Raw genomic sequence first — 20,891 nt, forward strand, 5'->3', positions numbered from 1 at the left:
TTGTCTGGGTGATTTGGTTAGGCAGATTTAGGTAATGCAATTGGGCCAAACAAGCAAAAGATCAGGCAGGAGCAAACCAAAAATATATTGTTTTATTTTCCAAACTGAAACAAAGAATGAAAAAGTAATTGGCATTGAACTAAATTAAAGGAAAACTTTGGATTTAAGGCCCTGTAAGAAAAGGGAAGGAAATGGCAGGCTGGGCATTAGGTCTTTACCTAATAGCTCAGTTATCAAAGCCACTGAGAGTTTGGAACATGCAATTCCTTCCTGTGCCCCAGGAGGTTCATGCCACATTTCCCAGATAGTTCCCCACCTGTGAGCTTATCAGCTGGTTTGAAATGCTAGTTTCATCAAATGATACTATTCCAAATCATAACACACATCCTTAGTGCAGGTGTCTCACCTCACAGATCAGCAGTCAAACCACTGAACTCTCCTGTCATTTGTAGCTCTTGCTCTAATTCCATTGTTATTTAATTGCTCCACATAAACCACAGTTCTGTCAACACAAGAGACTGGCATCACCCGCTGCTGTCTTTGTATCCTGTAATCTGGGGACTAGGGTGTTCTTCTGGGGAGGCTGACAGTGGGGCTTTAGATTGTCCTAGAGAGAGAAGGGAACTGAACTTATGTTCTAATTTAACAGGAGAATGGTCTAAGACCTGGTCTCTAGGTTTAAAGGGGGCAGTACTATTTCCCCCTTCTCTTTTTTGATTTTTTTCCAATAAACTGCAGCTATTTCACAATGAAATAAAGCTATTTGGCGTATCTGCAGATAGTTTTGGGAGTGCTGAAACTGCATTCTGGAAATGTGTAGAAGTCTGAAAATACTGTACAAAGTATGAAATTGTTGAGTGTCAAATTTTCCCCCCTGTTCTCCACTCTTATCATTGCTTCTTTTTTGTACTAAGTCACTGGGCTTAGTCCAGCTTTATGTGGAACTATCCAAATTCCTGGTTCCATCAGAATGTAAGTATCCTGGGATGTGAATTAGCATTTCGTTACATGTTGCAGGTAGTATAACAGGTAGCCCTAATCTGTGAACACTGAGTCTAGAGGTACTACAGTACAAAAGGTAAATAATAACCTCATCTGTTATTGATCACTATGCCTATGTCTGAATTCCTCAGTCCTGCCAAGCTGCCAGGAGACAGCTTTCTAAAATGCTGTTATATCTACTAGAGCTCTTTCTCCACTTTAGTGTGAAAGGTGTTGATTGTCCAGTGGAACTTGCAGCCCTCAGCCTTCATTTAGGAGTTTGGAAATGTGTGCTTGATGTTGTTTCCTAAAAAGCCAGAGGCTTTATAGATCTAGCCTGGCAAATCCCTTTCTAGAAATTGTGCAGTTCATCTTCCACAGACAGCTCCTAGGTGAAAGGGTCTGTGGCTATTCATCAATGCAAAAATAAGCCAGATGTTAGTGGGAGACAGAAGATTAAACCTAAGCCAGGGCCATTGGGAACCCTGGCAAAGTTGTCAAGGTTTGGAATCATCTAGATCACAAAGCTGAATTCTCATGGTGTATATTTTCTTATTGCCCTGAATGAGTCCTTTTCTAACATGACAGGAGAGAGTTGGGAAAGCTTTAAGACTGGGAACATGAGTAAAATAGTTTCTGCCTTTAGGACTAACGTATGACTGCCTTCCCTGTGGGCCACCTGGTTATCTGTGATGACAGGGAGCTCAGGAGAAAGAAACAGAAACTGCTTATGGGGATAGTGACCCTCTCCTGGGAAGTATAAACATGTGGAGCATTTCACTCCTTCCTGAGGACAGGAGATGAGCAAGGATGTAAGGAGTGGGAGTACTGAGTAAAAGGATTATTTGGGGCTGGACAATTATCGAGAGTAATAGATCATGCTAAGAAGAGTTTAGATTGAACCTCCAGGAAGTGATCCCACTGTGCAAAGCTATGGGATTGCCTCCTGAGGGAAGGGATAGAAATGCCCATCATTTGGGATGTTTCAACTCAGAGAGGGCAAGGCTCTGAAGACAGGGTGTGGGAAGCTGTTCTGTGTAGGCAGAAGGAAGGGATGAAATAGGACAAATCTTGCATCATCTTTTCATCTCTGTCTTCTCAGCTTCAGAGTCTCCTGTGTGAGCCAGTGAGGGGCCCCCTGGAGTCCTTCCTTTCCCTCTCCTTACTATCAAGGGTTCACTACATGTACTTTGCACTACTTCTGGGGAGAAGGATGGAAGTGGACAATTACTCCTCACTGAAAGCGCTTTCTCCTAAATTCCCCAACACCATTATACTTCTGTCTTTTTGTGATGAACAGAAGTGTGCAGATATAGTTCAAAACTCAGATGCAGATGTCACTTATGTGGCTTCAGTTCTGATCTGCACTGATGGCAGTGCATGTTGTTGGGCTCAGATCACTGACTTGGTCTAATCTTTAGCTTCTCACAGACTGCTAGCTCCAGGGAGAGCAGTGGAGACAAGGCGCTCTCTTCTCCTCATAGCTAGACATCCTCTGTGCCCTGCTCCTTGCTCGTAGAAGAGCGGATTACTGACAGGAGAGTTAGATGAGGATTGTGGCCTGCTAGAATGGAGAGCAGATGAGGAGGAGAAGCCTGCCCCATCTCATGGAAGTGCTTTGAAAGAAACAGTGCAAGGCAATGGAGGCAATTTATCTTACCTCATGGTGTGTCCCGGGACACTGCATGTGGTAGGTGAGAGCCCCATGTATTCCTTGTCATGACACCCTGACTTCAAGAGAGGGGAGAATATTTATTCCCAATGCACAGAGTTGAAACTTCATTCTGCAAAATGGCCAAAGCAATCAGCGAGTGATGGAGTATCTGCTAAAAAGAGACCTGGCATTTAATTAACTTTTCAAAGTGCTGGTTCAGCAACCTCCATGTTTTACATTTTGAATATTGAACAAGCGTCCCTATTCGGAACTGAATTACTTCTGGGCTTGCTGGGGTGGAGAGTGAGAGAGCAGCCATTTGCCAGTGCCTCCCCCCCACATTATTATTATGAACTCCTGTTAACTCAGCCAGATCAACCATGATTTACTGCAGCGACAGCTGGTCTGACCCGAAATTGGCCAGCTCAGGTGGGGCTCCTAACCTACGAAGGCAGACAGATAATCTTTGTGCAGGACCAGGGGCAGGAAGGACCTGTTGATCTCTCAGGGGCAGGTGGAAAGAGTATAGCATCTTCATCATTCCTTCATGTACTGACCTCTGTACTCAGGTAGGGCTCATGGCAGAGGGGATGAAAAAGTATCTGTGAAACTCAAAAAATAGGGAGTATGGCTCTCGCTGTTTCTGGGCCTGGCTATCTTTTGGGACCCAAATGGTTCTGCTTTAATCTGATGCACTCAGGGGCTTTTTGATGCACTGATTTAGTGTTCACTGTTTTAATCTGTTGCACTCAGCATTCTTTGAAGGTGCAATGTGTTATACCAGACTTGGGTTTAGGAACTGTTTTGCATAATGAGAGCGTTGTGGGGACAGATGTGTTTTTTCTCTGTTTCTTGAACCCCTTCTGAGCATAGGCCTTTCCTTGCTTTGCAGGTCAGGAAGAAAGCATGCAGAAGAAGTAGAAGAGTAAGTTTCTATTGTCGCTAAGGAAGACAAACTAGACTTCAACAGCTTTCACATCTGACCTCATGGAGCAGGGGCATGCGACTCTGCACACCTGTATACCAAGATCTGGAGCCTGGGAGGGGTGCAGAGCCTAGCATGAATGCCTGTGATGTGTCCTGGGATGGGACAGGGCTGTGACTCTGTGGTTCCCTGCATTTGGAGTAGATGATGGCTCTGTCACTCCCATATGGCAGAAGGAAGGAGAAGTGGAAAGCATCCCCTTTTCCACTAGGCCCTGCTATCTGCAGCAGTGTGAAAAAGCCTAGGGATTTGTCTAATGTTCAAGGGGTCTTGCTTAAGCACTCTGAACTGAGATTTCTGCTGAGCCCAGCAATGAGGGGTGTGGGAGAAGGTCAGTCTGCAGGCTGGGCACACTTGGGAATTTGACAGGTCATTAGGCCTATGGGGAGAAAGGAGACACAAAAAATAGCTTTTCTGGGCATGTATTTGAAATTCTTTCCTCCTTATGTTTTCTTGCAGCCGTCATCTCAGGCAGCAGAGCCTAGAGGCATCAGATGATGGAGGAGGTAAGGTACCACCTACTTAACTGCAAGAAATGCCTTCATGCCTGTCTGGGGGTGCTCCAGTAAAGTGAAGAGAGGCATCTTGTAAGAAATGGCAAGGAAATGGGCTACCCTGGGGTAAACAAACAGGGGAATAGGAGCTGCTGATGTCTCTCCAGCTGCTGAATGGGAGAGAGAGAGCAAGGGAGATGGTAAGGAGGATGAGGACATGAAACCTGTGGTCTAAATCTGGCTCTTCATTAACATAGAATGATAAAGCACCTTTGGGAAGATGGAAGGGGTCAAGGACATGTTTTTCTTTGTGATTACCTCCAGAAGAACAGTGCACTGAGGAAAGAAAGAAGCTAAAAGACCAATAAATGATTAAGAGCAGGGAAAGAAATCACTGCTGTTCCCCAGCTTAGGTGATAGTAAGCTCCACTGAAAGCCCATCTTCTGTTTTATGGTAGCACCGTTATCTTGTGCCCATCAGGACAAGTACCCACCCTGCTCTCCTGGGGCCCCTTATCCTGCTCTCACCAGATACCCCAGCTCTCACTGCTCTTCAGTTTAGAGTGATAAAGACTTGACGAAATTCTTCATTTTAAAAATCTGCTTGCCCTAAGCAAAGATCATAAGCTAAACAAACATACTGGTGGTTTATCCCATCTGAGCCCTGTACAGGCTGCTCTGAGATCTACCAGGCTCCTGACCTAGTGCCAGTTTTCTTCACAGTATATATCAGCTGCTCTTCTAGGATGAGATAAGCCAAGAGAAATGTCAGGAAAAATCCACAGTATGAAGTTCTAGACAAGCTCTAGCCAGGATACAGAGAACTTTGGAGAGCACAGAAACTCATTAAAGTCTCTAGGAGCTACCTCAACTTTCAAGGGCTAAGATTTTTCTAGAGTGAATAAAAAGTTGCATCTGTAAAATATCACCAAGCATCAAAAGAATTGTCAGGAGTCACAAAGGATCAGACATCAGTATGGTTAATGAGACTAAATAGAAGACTTATTTGGGTCTTGCAGACAGATTAAGCATTGTAACATATGACTGCCAGAAGTGGCACCTTTGTAGCATTGGCATCTTTGGAATAGACTTAATTCCTCCCTGGGAAGTTTCTTGGGCTTAAATTTCAGTGTATATCACTGAGTCTGATTGATAGTCTGTTCTGAACAGCTCCTTGACTATTCACATATGTGCTGTCCTTCTTGTTGAACCTTTGTCTTCTATTTAGAATATAATAACTTTCTTTGCTAACCGGGCATAAAAATGCTTGCCACATGTTTGCAGCATGTGACTTTTGATGCTTCAAGACCTTGGGTAATAAATACAGAATAGAATTGATACAGAATGTGGAATGAAGGCATGATAAGTCATAATGCAGTTCACTTATTTGTCTGTAGCTAACCTACAGTTAACAGTTGGTTTTGGATTGTTGACAAACCAAAATTCAGCTTTGGATTATGTGTGCATGTTGGAAGAAAGATCCTTCTAGTCTGATTATAGTTCCTTTTGAGGCAGTTTCTGGTACAGTCAAATACACTGGATTGTGGATCTGTTTTGCTCATGGAGAATCTCTAAATGACCAGTACATTGCATCTTTATGGTCATGTTTCTACAGGGAGGTTAAACAGGTTAACTCTGTGAGAAGGGTTCTCTGTGTGGGCTCAGCAATTGCGGAGAGGAAAAGTGACGCATGAAGTCCTGAACCTGAATAAAATTACTTCAGTGAATAAGCACAAGGATTCAAATAAATAATACAGTGTAGAAGGTAGAGAGCACCATGCTGTAGCTGTGTTGAGTCTTATTGGCCTTCTTGGCACAGAACTGCACCTGGGCTTGGGTCCTTAATTGTAACAGGGAAGCTCAGATTCTAAACACACAAAACCCAAGACATTGTTGTATGGCTCCCCAAGGATGGGTCATGGTCATTTTGTGCTGCATAATGTGTTAGCTTGTATGCCTTAATATGAACAGGCGTGGTCGTCTAATGATTGCTGCTGTCAACGAATGCATTTGGATCGTCTTCCTTTAACCTATTAGAAAGCTAGCTGTACAATTCCATTAACATTGTTTGTCCCCCATATGACCTTTTTATTAGAAGACTGAAAGATGATCCTATGTGCCCTTAAAAAAAAGCCTTGTGTATCTAAAATGTGCTCAGTTGTAATTATTTATATGACACTAACATGAGGAGGCTCAGAATTTGGAGTCCATTGGAGGAAGTATTAAGAAAAAGTATGCCCTGCTGAGAGCCCACAGTTTTGCCTGTGGAGAATGGAGGGAAGGTTCTACAGCCAGGTGGAGACTTTGGGGTTTGACATGCTCTGTAGTTACAGCAATAAAATAAAAGTAGAATTCTGTCACTGCCCCAGGCCATTCATCCTATGCATGAAATAGCATCTGATGTCTCATCTCCATGGGAGTTTGGGAGAGGAAGACAGTCACTTCTCAGACTGTGGGAAGGGCTTTGTGGGAAGACCAAAGTAATATGGAAGATAGTGAGTGGATGGACATGCATGGAACCATCTGCAATTTCAACCATTCCTTATATTTGCCCAGTGAAGCCCAGAAAGTGCAAGTCATCCATACTGCGCAATAAAATCCGTTGAAATACTAGCAGTGAAGTATCTTGGCTCAGGCTGTGCTCAGAATTCATTTTCTCTAATCCCTATTTCTTCTTCATAAAGGCTAGTCCAGGACCACTTTAAAGAGGAGCTAGTTTTGAGTTACAAGAAAGCGAAGAGATGTGTTCAACAGGAACCACCATTTGCTCTTATAAAACTCCAAGCTGGAAGAACTTTTTAAAAAAATGCACTGTTTTTCCAGCTGTGGCTCTGTTGCATCCAGTTGATGAATATTGAGGTTTTCTACAGCATCTGTTCTGAGCTCAGTGCCCATCCTCCTGTACATGCACTGGTATATACTAGTACATGGGCATAGCAAATGAATACTGTACTGTTGCTAGGTTGCTCTGTGTCCAACTGAACCTTGGCATGGTGGGGCTCTGCTTCTCTGCACCATGGGAAACCTGCTTTAACAGGATTTAATACATCACAACTTGGGGAATAATAAACCTTCACCAGCAACAAAAAAGTGTTTAATTCCTAAAGGACAGACCAGGTTGAGTCACTTTTGTCCAGGGGCAATTGGGGGCTTAATGCTGTGTATGTAGCAATCTGGGCAATCAGAAAGAGGAGAGTTTCAGGGTAATTGCTTAATTTTCTGTCCATGTCAACAGGGGAAATGGGCAGCAGGGGCTGAGCTTGTACAGCAGAAAAGCTGCATGAGATGCAAGATATGAGGCTATCAGTGGAATTAAAAAAGTGCTATCTGCAGAGCACTGTCTCCCTTTCTCTAGCAACCAGGAGCTTCCCCCAAGTGCAGACTACTTTCTGTTATGCTGATGGCAGGGAGGACAGGATAACTGAATTCGTATTGAAAGGCTTCCCCCTCCCCTTGTTTCTTTCTCCAGCAGGGCAACAGAGTCTCTGTTTTTACTTTGCTTAGGTATTTCATTTGTCTTTCCTCTACTTCTGTGTGTCTTTCTGACATGCAGCTAGAAAGAGCTGTCTCCTTTTGGGTAAGGAATACTCTTGCCTCTTCTTTTAGAGCTGGCATTTCTCTCCCTCTCCCCACCAGAAAACCTGCTTTATCATTTTGGGTGAAAGTTTCCTCTGTTCCCTGCTTGCCCACCAGTTCTGCTTGGCCAAGTTGCACTCCCCCAGAGTCCTATCTCTTCGCTACATTGCCCTTGGACTTTTCTCTGCAGCACTGTAGTGGGGGCTTCTTAGATAAGATTGTCATCTCTTTTCCAGCTATCCTCCCGCCATGAACTGCTCCCTCATCTTCAGAAGTCCCTTCCTCCTTTCCTCTGTTCCTCAGGGAATGCATAGCTCCTGGAACAGGGGCTTTTCTTGGAGGATGGGGATGTGACATGTGTGATTCTTTGTTTGTGGGAACAACAGCTTGTTATTTTAAAGCAGGCAGTGTGTGTGAATGAGAGAGCTGATTGAAGTGGAAGCCTGACTATGCTACACAGACAACCCAAACCTGACCTGCAGGTGAGGGAAGCTGCCAGGAGACAGACACTAGATTTGTGCCCTCAAGGCAAAACCCCTTCCTGCCTGCTGGGAAGCCTCCTTGAGGAAGCAGAGCTGACAATGAGATGTCTCTATACAATGTCAAACCTTTAGAAGGACTTCTTACCCTTCTGGGGTGTGCTGGCAGCTCCTTTGCGTTTGAACAGGACGGGACTCCAGGCTCTGTGCACAACAGGAGCCATAGAAAATATTTTAAAGCGCCATCATAGGTTAATATTACTTGCTTGGGAAAAAAAAAAAGAAAAAAGAAGGAAGTGGGCATGTGCAATGGTCCATGCATCTGCTGCGAAGTGGTGTGTGCCTGTCAGGTGGAAGCCTGCCCTTACAGGATATCCAGCACCAGGATTTCACAGTCATAAAATACCAAACTCTTCCTGAGCTGCCTGCAAATATGCAGCAGTGATGAAAATGCTCAAAAGAGAATTTAGAATACAGCACTGCGTGGGTTAGAGTTAGCTGTATCATCCCTAATAAAGTTTGAGTTGCTTTCCTGGTGAGTTGCTATTTTACAGGACACACAAAGTGTTGGTGGGTTCCCAGAGGCTGTGAGCTGCAAGGAATTTGTGGTGGAGCATTACAGCTGTAATGGCTGAGCACTAGGCAGAGTGGTAAGAGAGGGGGAACTAGCAGGAACATTCAGGGAGATGGCCAGTGGGTACTTCAAAGGGTAAGGAGACAGTGGTGGCATGGTTTGGGGGGAGCTAAATAGGATAAATGTGCTGAGCATCAGTGAAATGGAGACGGAGTGAAAAATACGGTGTTTGAGGAGTTATGTGAATGGGCTGAAGAGAAGGATCTGGGGCAGAGAGAGAGATGGTGACTGCTGAGTTTCTTGGATTTTGCATTGTGACTTTGTGTTTCCCTGCCCCGCCACTATATGTCACTGGGGGATCTGCCAGTGCACCAGAGTCCCCCCTTGGCTGGTCCAAGAAAGCACTACCTTGAGTCTTTGTGCAAGGTCAGTGAAGGGTAGACCAGCCTGATGGTTTTCACTGTGCTGTTGGTCCAGGCCAGTGTGAATTCTGCCAGTGACTGCTGGCATTACGTCCTAGTGCCTCTTGGGTTCGAGGAAGTCTCCCTCTTGACAGTCATAGTAGAAGGGGGGCAGCAGAGAGTATGTCCCAAGGGATATGGCTGATGTCCTATTTTGAGTACCTGACCAGTGGCCAAAGGGCAGTGGACAGTTTAATTGCAAAAGAGCAAGCACAGCTTTTTGGGGGTTGAATATAATAGTCTGGGTAAGCGTCTTCCATTTCCAAATTCTGTGATATGTTAGATACACAGTCATATTGGGCCTGTGATTGCTGAGTCCATAAGTGTAGTTGACGGACTAGGTTTACCTAAAATACCCTTTAAGAAAAAGCTCTTGAAAGATGATTACAGAATTGAGACACCATCATTTAAAACTGCCTGAGGCAAAATCCTTTGAAAATTGCAGCAGTGGAGGGACAGAGAGAGAACCGCGTAGCCCTTGATTGTAGTGTCGTTCCCTCAGGATCCGTCCCCCCTCCCCCTCAGTTTCTCATCTGATATGAGAGAGAGCAGCAGTAAGATTCCTCATCTGTCTTATGAAAATCCGATTCTGAGTGGCTCTGATCAAACCTGTCTGGCTGTCAGCAGCGGTGGCCTTGTGTGGAGGGAGGGAGGCTTCTGAGGAGTTGCTGGATGTGGAAATGTCATGGGTGCAGCCGATCAAAGAGGCATTTTTTAATAAATATATATAAGAAAAAATAAAAAAAACTAAGGATTTAGCATAAAAGAAATGTAGTTTGTCTTGTTTTTCCAGCATAACATGAAGAGGATGAAATAGAATCAGATATGCCTGCTCCCGAACATAATTCCACAGGAGCATTCTGAAAAGCTTCTTCCCCTGTCACATTAATGCTCTAATGCAAAATCACTCATCTCCAGCATTATTGAGAAGGGTTTTGTGTTTCTGAGCTCACCAGACCTTCCCTGGGCACCTCATGCCTTCTCATCTGTTGCCCCACCACCTCCTGAGTGTATTTCTGCTGGGGAAGACTCCAAGAGAACAGACAACTCTTCCTTTGAAAAGAGGAAAACAGATGTTACTGAAAAGTAAGGCAGGCACAGTGGTCTGTCAGGGTCTGTTGGTAAGGCTAGTAGGTGTGTGACCACTGTAGATGCTGATTATTTCAGGAATATGTTGGACTCCAGATTCTGAGCCTGGCCTCCAGTCTGTCCTGTTTTCTGCTGCTAGTGAAAAGCCTATGTATTAAAAGGTTCCTCCTCTTTAGAGTTGTTAGCATCTGGTCTTACTTCTTGCACTATACAAGCCATAGATACTGCCTATTGAATCCCTGCACTGAGCCCAGTGGCTCAACAGACATGGCTGTCCTGTGCCCTGGCTGTATTGCAGCACTGTGTATCTCTCCTCACACTTCCCAGGAGTTGAAACTCATCAAACACTTTGTGTCAACAGCAGCCTTGGGACATAGCAAACATGCCTGACTCCTGTCTCCACCAAGCTCTCAGGTGAGGAGGAAGCCATACCATACCAAGCAGCCTGCAAAAGCACAACACTGTTGCAGCATGTAGGGTATCTCATGGACCACTCAACCTCCCAGCCAGTCCTCCATCTAGCTGAAAGTATCATCAGAGCTTGGGTGGCTGAAGTAAAAAATCATTTCATCTGGTCCCCCTTCAGTATGCATCTGTAAAGCAAGGTTGGAGGGTCAGTACTGAGTCTGCTTTATAACCTCCCCTAGATCCTATGACACCTGCCCACTGGCCAACTTTTCCCATCAGTTTGCCTGAGTTGTGCTGTTACCATTCACTTCTCAAGGGGGTGCTTTGGGTCTTGGCCACTCAGGTTATCTTCAGCTTGTCTCAGCTTTCAAGGCAGTGCCCTAGCAGCTGTGGTACTGCCTGCTCTCCACCTCACTGTTTTCATCCTCTCTGCTGGCTGATCAGGCAGGTACACTGCTCAGCATCAGCCTGTTACTAGTGCAATTTCAATCAGGGAAAGGCATCCCTATGAAATTAATGTCCAAGCATCCAAAGGAGTGTTCTTTCTCCTCTCCATTTGCCTGCTGCTCTCACGAGAAAGCATCCAAGGGGCTTCAAGCTTGTTTGTGTGTTCAGCAGAAGCTGTCTGTGTCCCTTGTTCATTATGTTTTTTTTGAAGATTTTTTTTTGCCTGTTGCTTTCCACTTTTTTCTTTACTTTTTTTTTAATTCTCTGGTTTTGCACTTAGAGAGAAAAAATATTTATTGCATTGAGATGCACTAATTAAAGGCATTTTCTGATATTTGGTTACTGAAGTGTTTGATGTCTCTCTGACAAGACCATGAAATGCATGGAGTGTCCACAGGGATGGAATTTGCTGAACACGGTGCTTTGTAAATGAGGGGACACAGTGTCGCAGCAGCTCATGAATATGAAACGCCCATGATGCTACCTCAGTGGACTTGGGAACACAGATGAATCCTGTCATGTGCTAAATGAGACCAATTTCTTTCACTTAACTTCATCTTCAATCAGACCTTCTTCCATTTGCCTGTTTAAAATTCCCCAAACGTGATGCAGAAGGTAACAGCATTCAGTAAAACAAAGTTTTGCAGCAGCAGAGAAATTGTAATTATCTCAGTGTTACATTTTATGAGCCAGCAACTTAAACTAAAGTTAGTTTTATTCTTATGCCTGTTTAGTAGGGGACTGCCAGCCCCAGAAGCCACTACCCTCTTTGTGTTTTCTGGATATTGTGGTGTATGAACAGGGAGGACAACAAAGTCCCCAGTGCAAGAGTGTCCATTCTGAACTGGCCATTGAAACTGCTGCCTGGTTAGGGGAAGTGAATCAGCCTAAGGGAAAAGGAGTTGCTCTTTTGAGTGTCAGGGCTTTGACTCAGTGATTCTTAAGGCTGCTCAGTGAAAAGTTAACAGCTGCATTGCTGAATAAGTGTAGGCCTCGCCTAGGACATGGTTTCTAGATTCAGCTCAGCTACTGATTTAGTGTCTGACCTTGAACAGTTTGTGTCTGTTCCCACTAATTGTGCTTTCTTGTCTCTAACAGAGAACTTGTTAGTTCTCTGGGGCTAGGACCAGATCTTACTGTGAGCTTGCAGCATTTCAAGGGACCCAGCCTGCAGGTGTTGCTGTAATACAAATAATATTAAATCAAGAATCAGCTCTACCTGGGAGAGGAAGTGCAATGTAGCAACTTGCAGGAGCAACTGGACTGTGAGGTGGTGCAGGTCTTCCACCTCCTGCTTGCTGCTTTCCACGGTTCTCTCCCTCAGATGTCAGTAAGTCATTTGGCTAAGAGGCAGAAAGGGTGGTCATAATGGTCACTGCATGCATTCTAACATGATCACATAAAGCCCTGCTTTTTTTAATGACTTAAGAACTGCTGTTCCTTACTTACTGTTCTGCTACCCAGATTGTAGCACAGGTCACTGTTGGTCTTTCCTCCCCATCTTTTCCTCCTACCATCTGCACATTTCTGCCTTACGCTGTGTCCTGCCATAACTTAGCCCTGAGGCTGGTTTTGCATGTGACCACTGCCTAGCTCAGTCCAGCTGTTGTATTAAAAATACTATTCTTAATTATATGCTGGGACTTAGATGTTCTGAGACAAGTCAGTCTGGTGCAGTATATTACAACTCCCATGTTAGTCAACACTTGGTGCTCATGTCTCGTATCCCACTATAACCCCACTGTAAATGAGTGCATAGATGCACTCAGTTTGGTGTCATTCTTTGATAGTTCTCTCTTGTTCATCATGATTTGGGAGATGGCAGAGAGTCTGCAAAGGTCATCCAGCATGTGGTGCTCACTCAGTATTTTCCATCTCTGCCATATGCAGTTTCTGAAGCCAATGTCTTCTTTCTTTCTGGGCTGACTTGGGCTGAGGAAGCGATGGGGAAGGGCTTTGTGTTACTCTTTGTTCCCAGTCATTGTGGGCAATAAAGAGAAGCCTCATCCATTCCTCTTTAAGGTCACTGTGTGCACTGAGTTTTCACATCCCCCTCATCTTCTATTGCATATACTCATCTGTTCTCCTTTCTGCTTGTAAAACACTACCTGACATGTGTGTCTACCTATTCTCTCTTCCCTTCAGCCAAAATGAGAGTAGGGTATTCTCTCTCAAGGAGAGAGTGAGTGCTGTTTTTAGGAGCACTCACTCTGGGAATGTTATCTGCCATATGAAATGGAGATTCAGAGGAGTTCTGTCTAGCAGAGACTGGTTGAGGGAGGCTGCATTGGTTGCAGTAACCTATTGTACAATGCTCAGAGGCCAGCTGGGAGACCAAAGTTGGCAAGGAGGTTTTTGTACCCATTTGTTCCCTTTTTATGTTTTTATTTTTTGTTCAAATTTTATTTAACGTTTCTTACTATTATTACTATCATCATCAATTTGTTCTGCTTTTCAAAGTCTGGAGGGAAGGATGTGAAAATGGGAGAAGAAATGCTGGAGCAGTAAGGTATTCACTTTGCTTCAGAGATTTGCCTATAGTGTTTGATTGATATTGGTTGATATTAAAGGCAATATAGTAGCTGCTCTCTCTTCCAAAATGCAGCCAACTTCAAAAAAAAAAAAGACAAAAAAAAAGAAAGAAAGTAAAAAGGCTAAAGCTCATAAAGCTAGATTGCAGAGAATCACTTTTGTTTCCAGGTTTTGAGCTACCCCTTCTTCTCATTTGAAAAACATCTTCATTTTGTAATGCACAGGCCATTTGTTCACTTCATTGCAGTGTCCTGGTATCTGTGAAGGTGTTTCCTTTTGCACACAGGCAACTCCTTAACATACAGGTACATTATGAAGTCATTTCTAACATTTTCCCACAGACCCTGAATTCAGACAGTAGAGCCAGGACCATAAAGAATACGTCAGGTTGCTGCATCAAAAACACAGGCTTATCAGTGTGATGGGAAATGATCTGAAAGCCATACATCCAACAGGAGGGAAAAAAGTGGGTGACAGAGCAGAGGCGCAGTACACAGAATGGGGGTTTGTAAGTAACAGTGTTAGATGAAGCTAAAACAATTTCCAGCTGTATGTTTATGAGTGCTGCAATGTGGGACTGGGAGGACATGGTCCTGTGAAAATTTCTGCATGTACTAACATTTTATGTAAGTAGTCTCACTGCAGCTAATGGCAATATTCAAAGTAAAGCATATGTCTACATTCTTACAACACTACAGCCCATGTGGTTCTTCTCCCTACAGTTGACATAGTGCCATGACTTGGCAGTGTTAGCACAACTTACTGGAAAAAAAGATGTAAGTTCTAAGAAGAGCAACAAAAATGATTAGGGGACTGGAGGATCTTAGCGAGGGGAAAGGTTGGCTACCCGATGATAATGGGAAAGCTGAGACACCTTACAAATTTTTAAAGGATGTAAAAAGAGAGAAAGGAGAGGCATTTTGGAGAGATGGCATCATGGGAATTGGCCAGAGGAAGAAGAAATTATGAGTAACAAGTGAAATAACCAAATATTTCAGGGCTGATTTGTCACTGATAGCAATCAGCCTGGGGACCTTATATTTTCTTAAAATTTTGGATATTTTTTTTCTGCTTCCCATCAGTCTCTCACAGTCCTAAAGGGCGTTGCCTCTGCCTAGAAATGGACAAAATTATCCACACTTCGCAGTAAGAACAATCATGCACTGGCCTTTGTTGGAGGGGCTGGCAGGAGCCCCCAGAGCATTTCCAGCTCTTCTGTCTGAAATATTTTCAAAGTTCCTATAAAATACTGGAGCCTTGAATTTCTTTTGGAGAGAATTTCTACGTGATAGTCTGTGTTTTGCTAATACAGAGTAGAGGTAATGCTCTGCAAGGGGTTTGGGAATGTCTCCATGGGATTCAATGGCAATGAGATAAAATCAGTCCTGGCAAGTCCAGCAGCAGGATGCTGTTTGTAGGACTCTTTGGGAACCTGCAAAGTGAAAGGTATATCATTGATCTGGGCCCTAAGTGTGCAGTTTTTTTCTAGAGCAAAAAGAATTAACAAAAGTCTAAGGGAACTAGGAAGAGGAAGTGCCAGGAACAGCAGCCAAAATGAGCACTGAGTGAAGAAACTGAGTTTGCTGCAAACCCCTTCCACATCCCTGCTGTCAAAAGGGAATAAGGATGTGACCTTCTCCTGTGACAGTGGGTGAGGGTAGCCCTGCTCCCAGGTAGTTCTTCATTTGGTTTTGTTTGCTGAACAACATTCACAGTCTCCTGCTGAAAAGGATAAATTAGCTCAGGAGTGATTAGACAGTTTCTCATTCCCATGCTAGCTTGCATGGACCCAGCTGGGCACCTCTGCATAGCACTGCATTTGTCCTCTGGGACCAGCCTCACCAGTCTGTTCCCTCCTTGATCTTTGCTGCTTATCTGTAGGGACTTGCTCCCACATTGTCACTGAACAGCTTTTATAATCTCCCTGCCAGGTCAGTCTCTCTTTCCATGAAGTTGCTTTTGTCCCATAATTGCATTTTGTTACAAGCTTTGCCAAGAGTTGGGAGTCTTTGCAAGGAAGAGCCGGTGGGATAGCAGCTTCTACTGTGTTCTGTCCTTACAAGCAGACGGGGTGCAGAACTATCCCAAACACACAGTGATACAGTGGTGAGACATTTCTTGCAGATGCTTCCTCCATCTAAGGGACAGATTGGGGGCCTGTTGCTGCAGTTTCCCTTTAAATGTCTTTAGGAAGTTTGCTGTCGTCAGAAAGCTGCTCTGCAGGCACCTGTACCTTGGGTGGCTGGGGAGCTAAAAGGCACAGCTCTGCTGAGATCATCCAAGCTGTCACTGCCTTTTGCTTTGGCCTGGCTCTTGCTGCAGCCTCTGTCCCGCTCAGCCCTTCCGCCAGGCAGCCAATTAGCGAGAAATCCCACTGTGTGGCTAGCTCTGAACGGCCACCTCGCCAAGGCCTGCCTGACCTGTGCCCTGCTGCAGCTGGGCGAAGGCTGCCTCCTGCACTGGGGGCCAGGGAGCCTGGGGGATGCGGAGTGGACTTGGGGCAGAGGAGGGCAGCTGAGAGCCTGTGCGGCTCTGACAGGCAGCCGGATGAGGGGGCTTTTCAGAGAGACCCTGCCCGGACCCCTGAGCGCCACAGGTGGGAACATCTCTCCAGCTCCTGAATATTCATCTCAGCCTGGGCTGCAAAACTGGGCAAAGTCAAGCCCAGCTGCCTGCTGAGGTGCAACAGTAACGTGGCTGTGCTGCTGACAGAGCCAGGAGCAGCCTGCTCGCTCCAGCTCCTAAGGGGCCAGCTTGTCCAAACATTGTGTGAGTGAAACCTGTCCTCAGAGCTGAACCACCAGTTTCTCCATGGTCTGAGGACTCAGGGTCTCTGGAGAGCCTTTGAGGGTTTGAGTCTTTAAAGCAGCTCTGTGCTGATGTATTCTGTCCTTGCTTTGCTCCTCCAGTTACTTTGCCTTCCCTTGCTCTCTCCCTTTTTGCTCCCACCATCTCCACCTGTTTGCCAAAGAGACACAGAACTTTGTCTAATCAGGACGTTGTCTGATCTTCTCTGAGCCTTGCTGTTCTAGCAGGACTCAATGTGCGCCCAGGTTTTTCTGCTTGCTTCCTTTCTTTCTCCTCTCGCTTCCTTTTCAGGTGGAATAGGTATAGTCCTTGTGCTGGGAAAACCTACAGGATACACACATGACCTGTGTCAGCCGTTCCATGTTCACGCTGGAAATCATGAAAAGACTTATGACATTATAACTAGATGCATCTTCCCCAATCTTTGTATCTGCCAGACCACCAGCTTTTCTGTCGTCAGTTATCAGGAAGGTCACAAACCTCTGCACAGTCTGAGACCCAGTCAGCAGCTCCTTCAGCATCTAGTTTTATAGTTTAAACCTTTACCAGTTTCTATCCCCTTCTACATTTCATTTCTAACAGTCTAGATGACTGGACTGAGCAAGTGATAATACATCTCAGAGGAAGCAAATTCTTGCCCAGTCTTGGGATGATGGTAAGTGGGCAGCAGGTTTGAGTGCAGCTGGCTTCTTTCAGCTTTAAGGTTGTGTTCAAATGCACAGTCCACGGCTATTGAGTCCTGTCCAGCACAAATTTGCTCCTCTTGTCAGATTTCTTTTGACCCCAAGCTTCAAAGCTTTATTGCCTTGTTTTAATATTAAACGATATATTTTAATCGTTGTTAAATAAATCTGCTCTATTTTCCTATAATAAGGAACAGGCTGTTTCACATCTGTGAAGCATAGAAACCTTTATCTCTAGTGAGCGGAGAGGACAACACTCCCCACTTACTGCTGCTGCCTTCTCCTGTTGCAGACATTACTGTGATCCCTGACTTGGAGGAAGTCCAGGAGGAAGATCTGGCCATGCAAGTGGCAGCTCCCCCCAGGTAAGAGCACTGCCAGGTGCTCTTGAGGCTTTCATCGGCAGCACGAAATGTGAAATGGCTGCTGAAATTAAACTCCATCTTATCCTGTGCTCTGTGGATGTCAGTGGCTGTCCCATTCAGCAGCATCTGATGCTGTGTATTGTGATAGTGAGGCTCCAAGCCAAACAGTGCAAACTTCTTGTTTCCTGTTATACAGAGAAGGCAATTACTGCATATTGTCTCTCTATATGCAAAAACTACATTAGAAAAACATGTTTGATGTTGCAAAATCAAACCCTCAAAAGTTAGGAATTGCTTGATTTAAGGTTACCTGTATAACCTCAAATGCCTCCAGTAGACATGTATTATCACACACACTTTGATTTCACAGTCATAGGCTGCTTTGCCCTCCACAGGATGTCCTCCTTACTCAACTGCCTAGTTAATTTGCAAAGTACAATCCTGTTGTTTGAAAGTGTTATCAGAGCAGTCTTGGGGTTAGCTCAAAGGAGACCACCAAATTTTAAAAAATGAAATACTTGGGGATTTTATCTTAAAAGTCTCAGGAATATCTTCTCTCCCCTGTTGGGCCTATTGACAAGATCACAGACTGAGATTTCTCTCAACTCTTATTTGGAGAGGTGGGATATCTTACTCCAGACCACAGATGTCTCTCATAAGTATGGAGCAGGTATTGTCATTGAATAGCTGTTAACAAAAATAAATGACACTTTATGGTAGTAAATTAAAAAATTACTTTGTCTCTCACCAGAGTTCATTTCTGTTTTCTGTCTTTTTTTTATCCCATCTGTTATTCCTGTATCCATTGTTTCTCTGCAATGGAAAAGACAAGTAGTTTTCATGGACAAGCATAAACAGAAATGAAATTACTATAGGTCTTCTCCATAGTATTACGTCACCTGCAGAGGGAAAGATGGCATAACAGTGTAATACCAATCCCTCCCCCTTTGAAGGCTACCTTTTAAGAAATTGTATTTGATAGCTGTGACCCCATTCAGACACGGAAATCACAAAGTCCCTACTATTTTGTAGCTTGTATGGTGGGGCTATCATGGCCTGCTTTACTTCCAAGCTAGGAGAGTGATTTGGGTTGTTATGTGCTGGCTATGTATGTATATTGAGTTGGGGCTGTTTGGCTGTTTACCACATTCCTTTTTTTTTTTTCTGGCCCTTGAAGCTAGTCTGTGGATATCCCATCTGGAGAGCTGGTTTCTCTGAGGGAGTCAGTTGTCCCTCCACATCAGCAAGAGGCTTATTCCTATTTTTATGTCTGTACAGAACCTAGCGTGCAGATTTATGTGTCAATGACTATTCGTTTGTTGAATGAGATGCGCTCCTGTATCAGGTCCCTTGAGGGTGATGTGGACACTCAAGATGTGTGTCCCCAGACTGCTGTTCACACCACCCTTCTCAGATGTGCTCCCATACTTAACAAGGTTTGTGTCTTGGCCCTTTCTGGTTTTAGTGTCCAGGTGAACAGAGTGCTGACTTACCATGACCTGGACAAAGATCTTATGAAGTATGCTGCCTTTCAGACTCTGGTAAGTGGCTGTTGCTGTGGGGTGACTGATGTTACTTCCTCTCCTTCCAGTCTTCCATTATCCTTCACAGTGATTTTCAGCTACAGAAAATACACAGCCCTGTCATCCAGACATCTTCTAGTCTGTCTGCACATCTGTTCCTCTCTGCACTGGGGCTTGCATACTTGTTTGTGCCTATAAATCGTATTGGTATAATATCTGTTGTTCAGCTGAAGCTCCTATTGCTGTCCTGGACAAGGCATATGCCCCTTATGAGGCTAAACATAGTGTCTGTATCTCTAGCAACACCTTTCCGGTGAAATGACAGCATCCTTCCTCTGTGTCTAGCCTGCTGAAGTAAGATTGTGGTTATTTGTGCATTCACAGGATGGAGAGGTTGACCTGAAGCTTCTCACCAAAGTTTTGGCTCCAGAGCAGGAACTACGAGAGGTGAGTCTTTCTTTTGTGGAAACACCGATAAGCTGCTTATGTTTCTCAGACTGTGCTTGGAATGTAGGCCTTTGTCAGTGGGGTGGAGGAGAGACAGGTGAGGAGAAGCCTGTGAGGAGGACCTTGTCAAGTTGAAGGAGGTCTTATTTCCCCGGCAGATTATTTTAAAGTATTTATAGGGCTTTCTCTGTGTGAGAGTATGGCATCACTCTGACTGGCCTCCTTCTGTATGAAAGAGCAAGTAAGGAGATTGTGAAGGGCCTAACATTGCCACAGATTGGTGCAGAAACAGTGCTCTGTCATCTGTTGTCTTTTGATAGCTACCATTAGCTCCACGTGGTTCTGCAGGGTGGTACAGAAGGACAAAAGCAGAAAGCATTTGGGGTTAAGGCAGAGGAATATTCTAAAGCAGGACAGAAAAATCTCAGTATAGCTGGGCAGGCAGGAATTTAGGACTGGAAGCAAAGGATTCCTGCAGCTCAGAATTACAGATGCCTCAGCAGAAGAGTAGAAGGGTGGAAGGTTTTTATGGCTCTTCCTTATGCTCTGCTTGTGAGTTTATAAGATTAATGGATATCAAAAAATCTTTTCTTTATTGACTTTGGGGACATGAATAATTCTGTCAAAATCTTTAAATTGTAGCAGAGATTCAAATTTTATTCTCTCTAGGATTCCTATTGCTGCCAAGAGACTCTGGGACTTGGAGCCCCTTCCCTGGCAAGGGCAACTGCCATCTAGCCTCTCTCTTTGCTCTTCAGCTTGAATATTTAGTAGCATTCAGAGGTGTCTGGGTGTCACCAGTAAAATTTCAGCATGTTTGTCTCTTTTCTCTTGGTAGGATGATGTCAGCTGGGATTGGGACCATCTCTTCACAGAGGTGTCCTCAGAACTAGTGACTGAGTGGGACCTGGGACAGTCTGAGAGAGAGGACCACCTCAGTCTGCCCTAGAGCACTGGCACACAAGCCATCTCCTTGTGCACACATCCCCTGTAAATAATTTAGCACTTTAATTTTCTATTCACGTGTTTGTATTTGAAAATTTATTTCAGACATGGAAATAAATATAAGCTTCACAGGAAAACTGGCTCAGGAGTGTGGGGTATTTTGTAATCAGAATCTTTGTTCTCAAGAGATTAAGAATTCCAAGCACAATAGAATACTTACTTATGAACAGTCACTTCAACCTCACTAGCACCTTTACAAATAACTGCAACAGTCAGTCTTTCTTCTACTGAAATGCAACCCATCTGGGGCAGACCATCTCACAGATGAGTGTGGTTTTCAGTGATGGCTATCAGAGGAGCTTAGGTTGATAGGATTTTTTTGCCTAGGACATCAAGACTATCATCTTCCTCACAACAGATGCCACAAGTTGTCAGGATAT

At 44.4% G+C, this 20,891-nt stretch overlaps 1 protein-coding gene across 7 annotated transcripts in view; it reads left to right on the forward strand.

The window, feature by feature from the left end:
* Positions 1-20,592, forward strand: part of IFT43 (intraflagellar transport 43) — a 50,349-nt gene extending 29,757 nt beyond the window's left edge. For all 7 annotated transcript variants that reach the window (XM_013940562.1, XM_067296839.1, XM_067296840.1 and 4 more), the window contains 6 exons: positions 3,528-3,560; positions 4,080-4,126; positions 17,464-17,536; positions 19,002-19,077; positions 19,444-19,506; positions 20,345-20,592. In XM_013940562.1, coding sequence (XP_013796016.1) covers positions 3,528-3,560; positions 4,080-4,126; positions 17,464-17,536; positions 19,002-19,077; positions 19,444-19,506; positions 20,345-20,455 — 403 coding nt within the window. In that variant the 3' untranslated portion in view covers positions 20,456-20,592. The remainder of the gene's footprint in view (positions 1-3,527; positions 3,561-4,079; positions 4,127-17,463; positions 17,537-19,001; positions 19,078-19,443; positions 19,507-20,344) is intronic.
* Positions 20,593-20,891: the final 299 nt, after the last annotated feature.

This window comes from Apteryx mantelli, chromosome 4 (assembly GCF_036417845.1).
Source record: "Apteryx mantelli isolate bAptMan1 chromosome 4, bAptMan1.hap1, whole genome shotgun sequence".
Lineage (NCBI taxonomy): Eukaryota > Metazoa > Chordata > Aves > Apterygiformes > Apterygidae > Apteryx > Apteryx mantelli.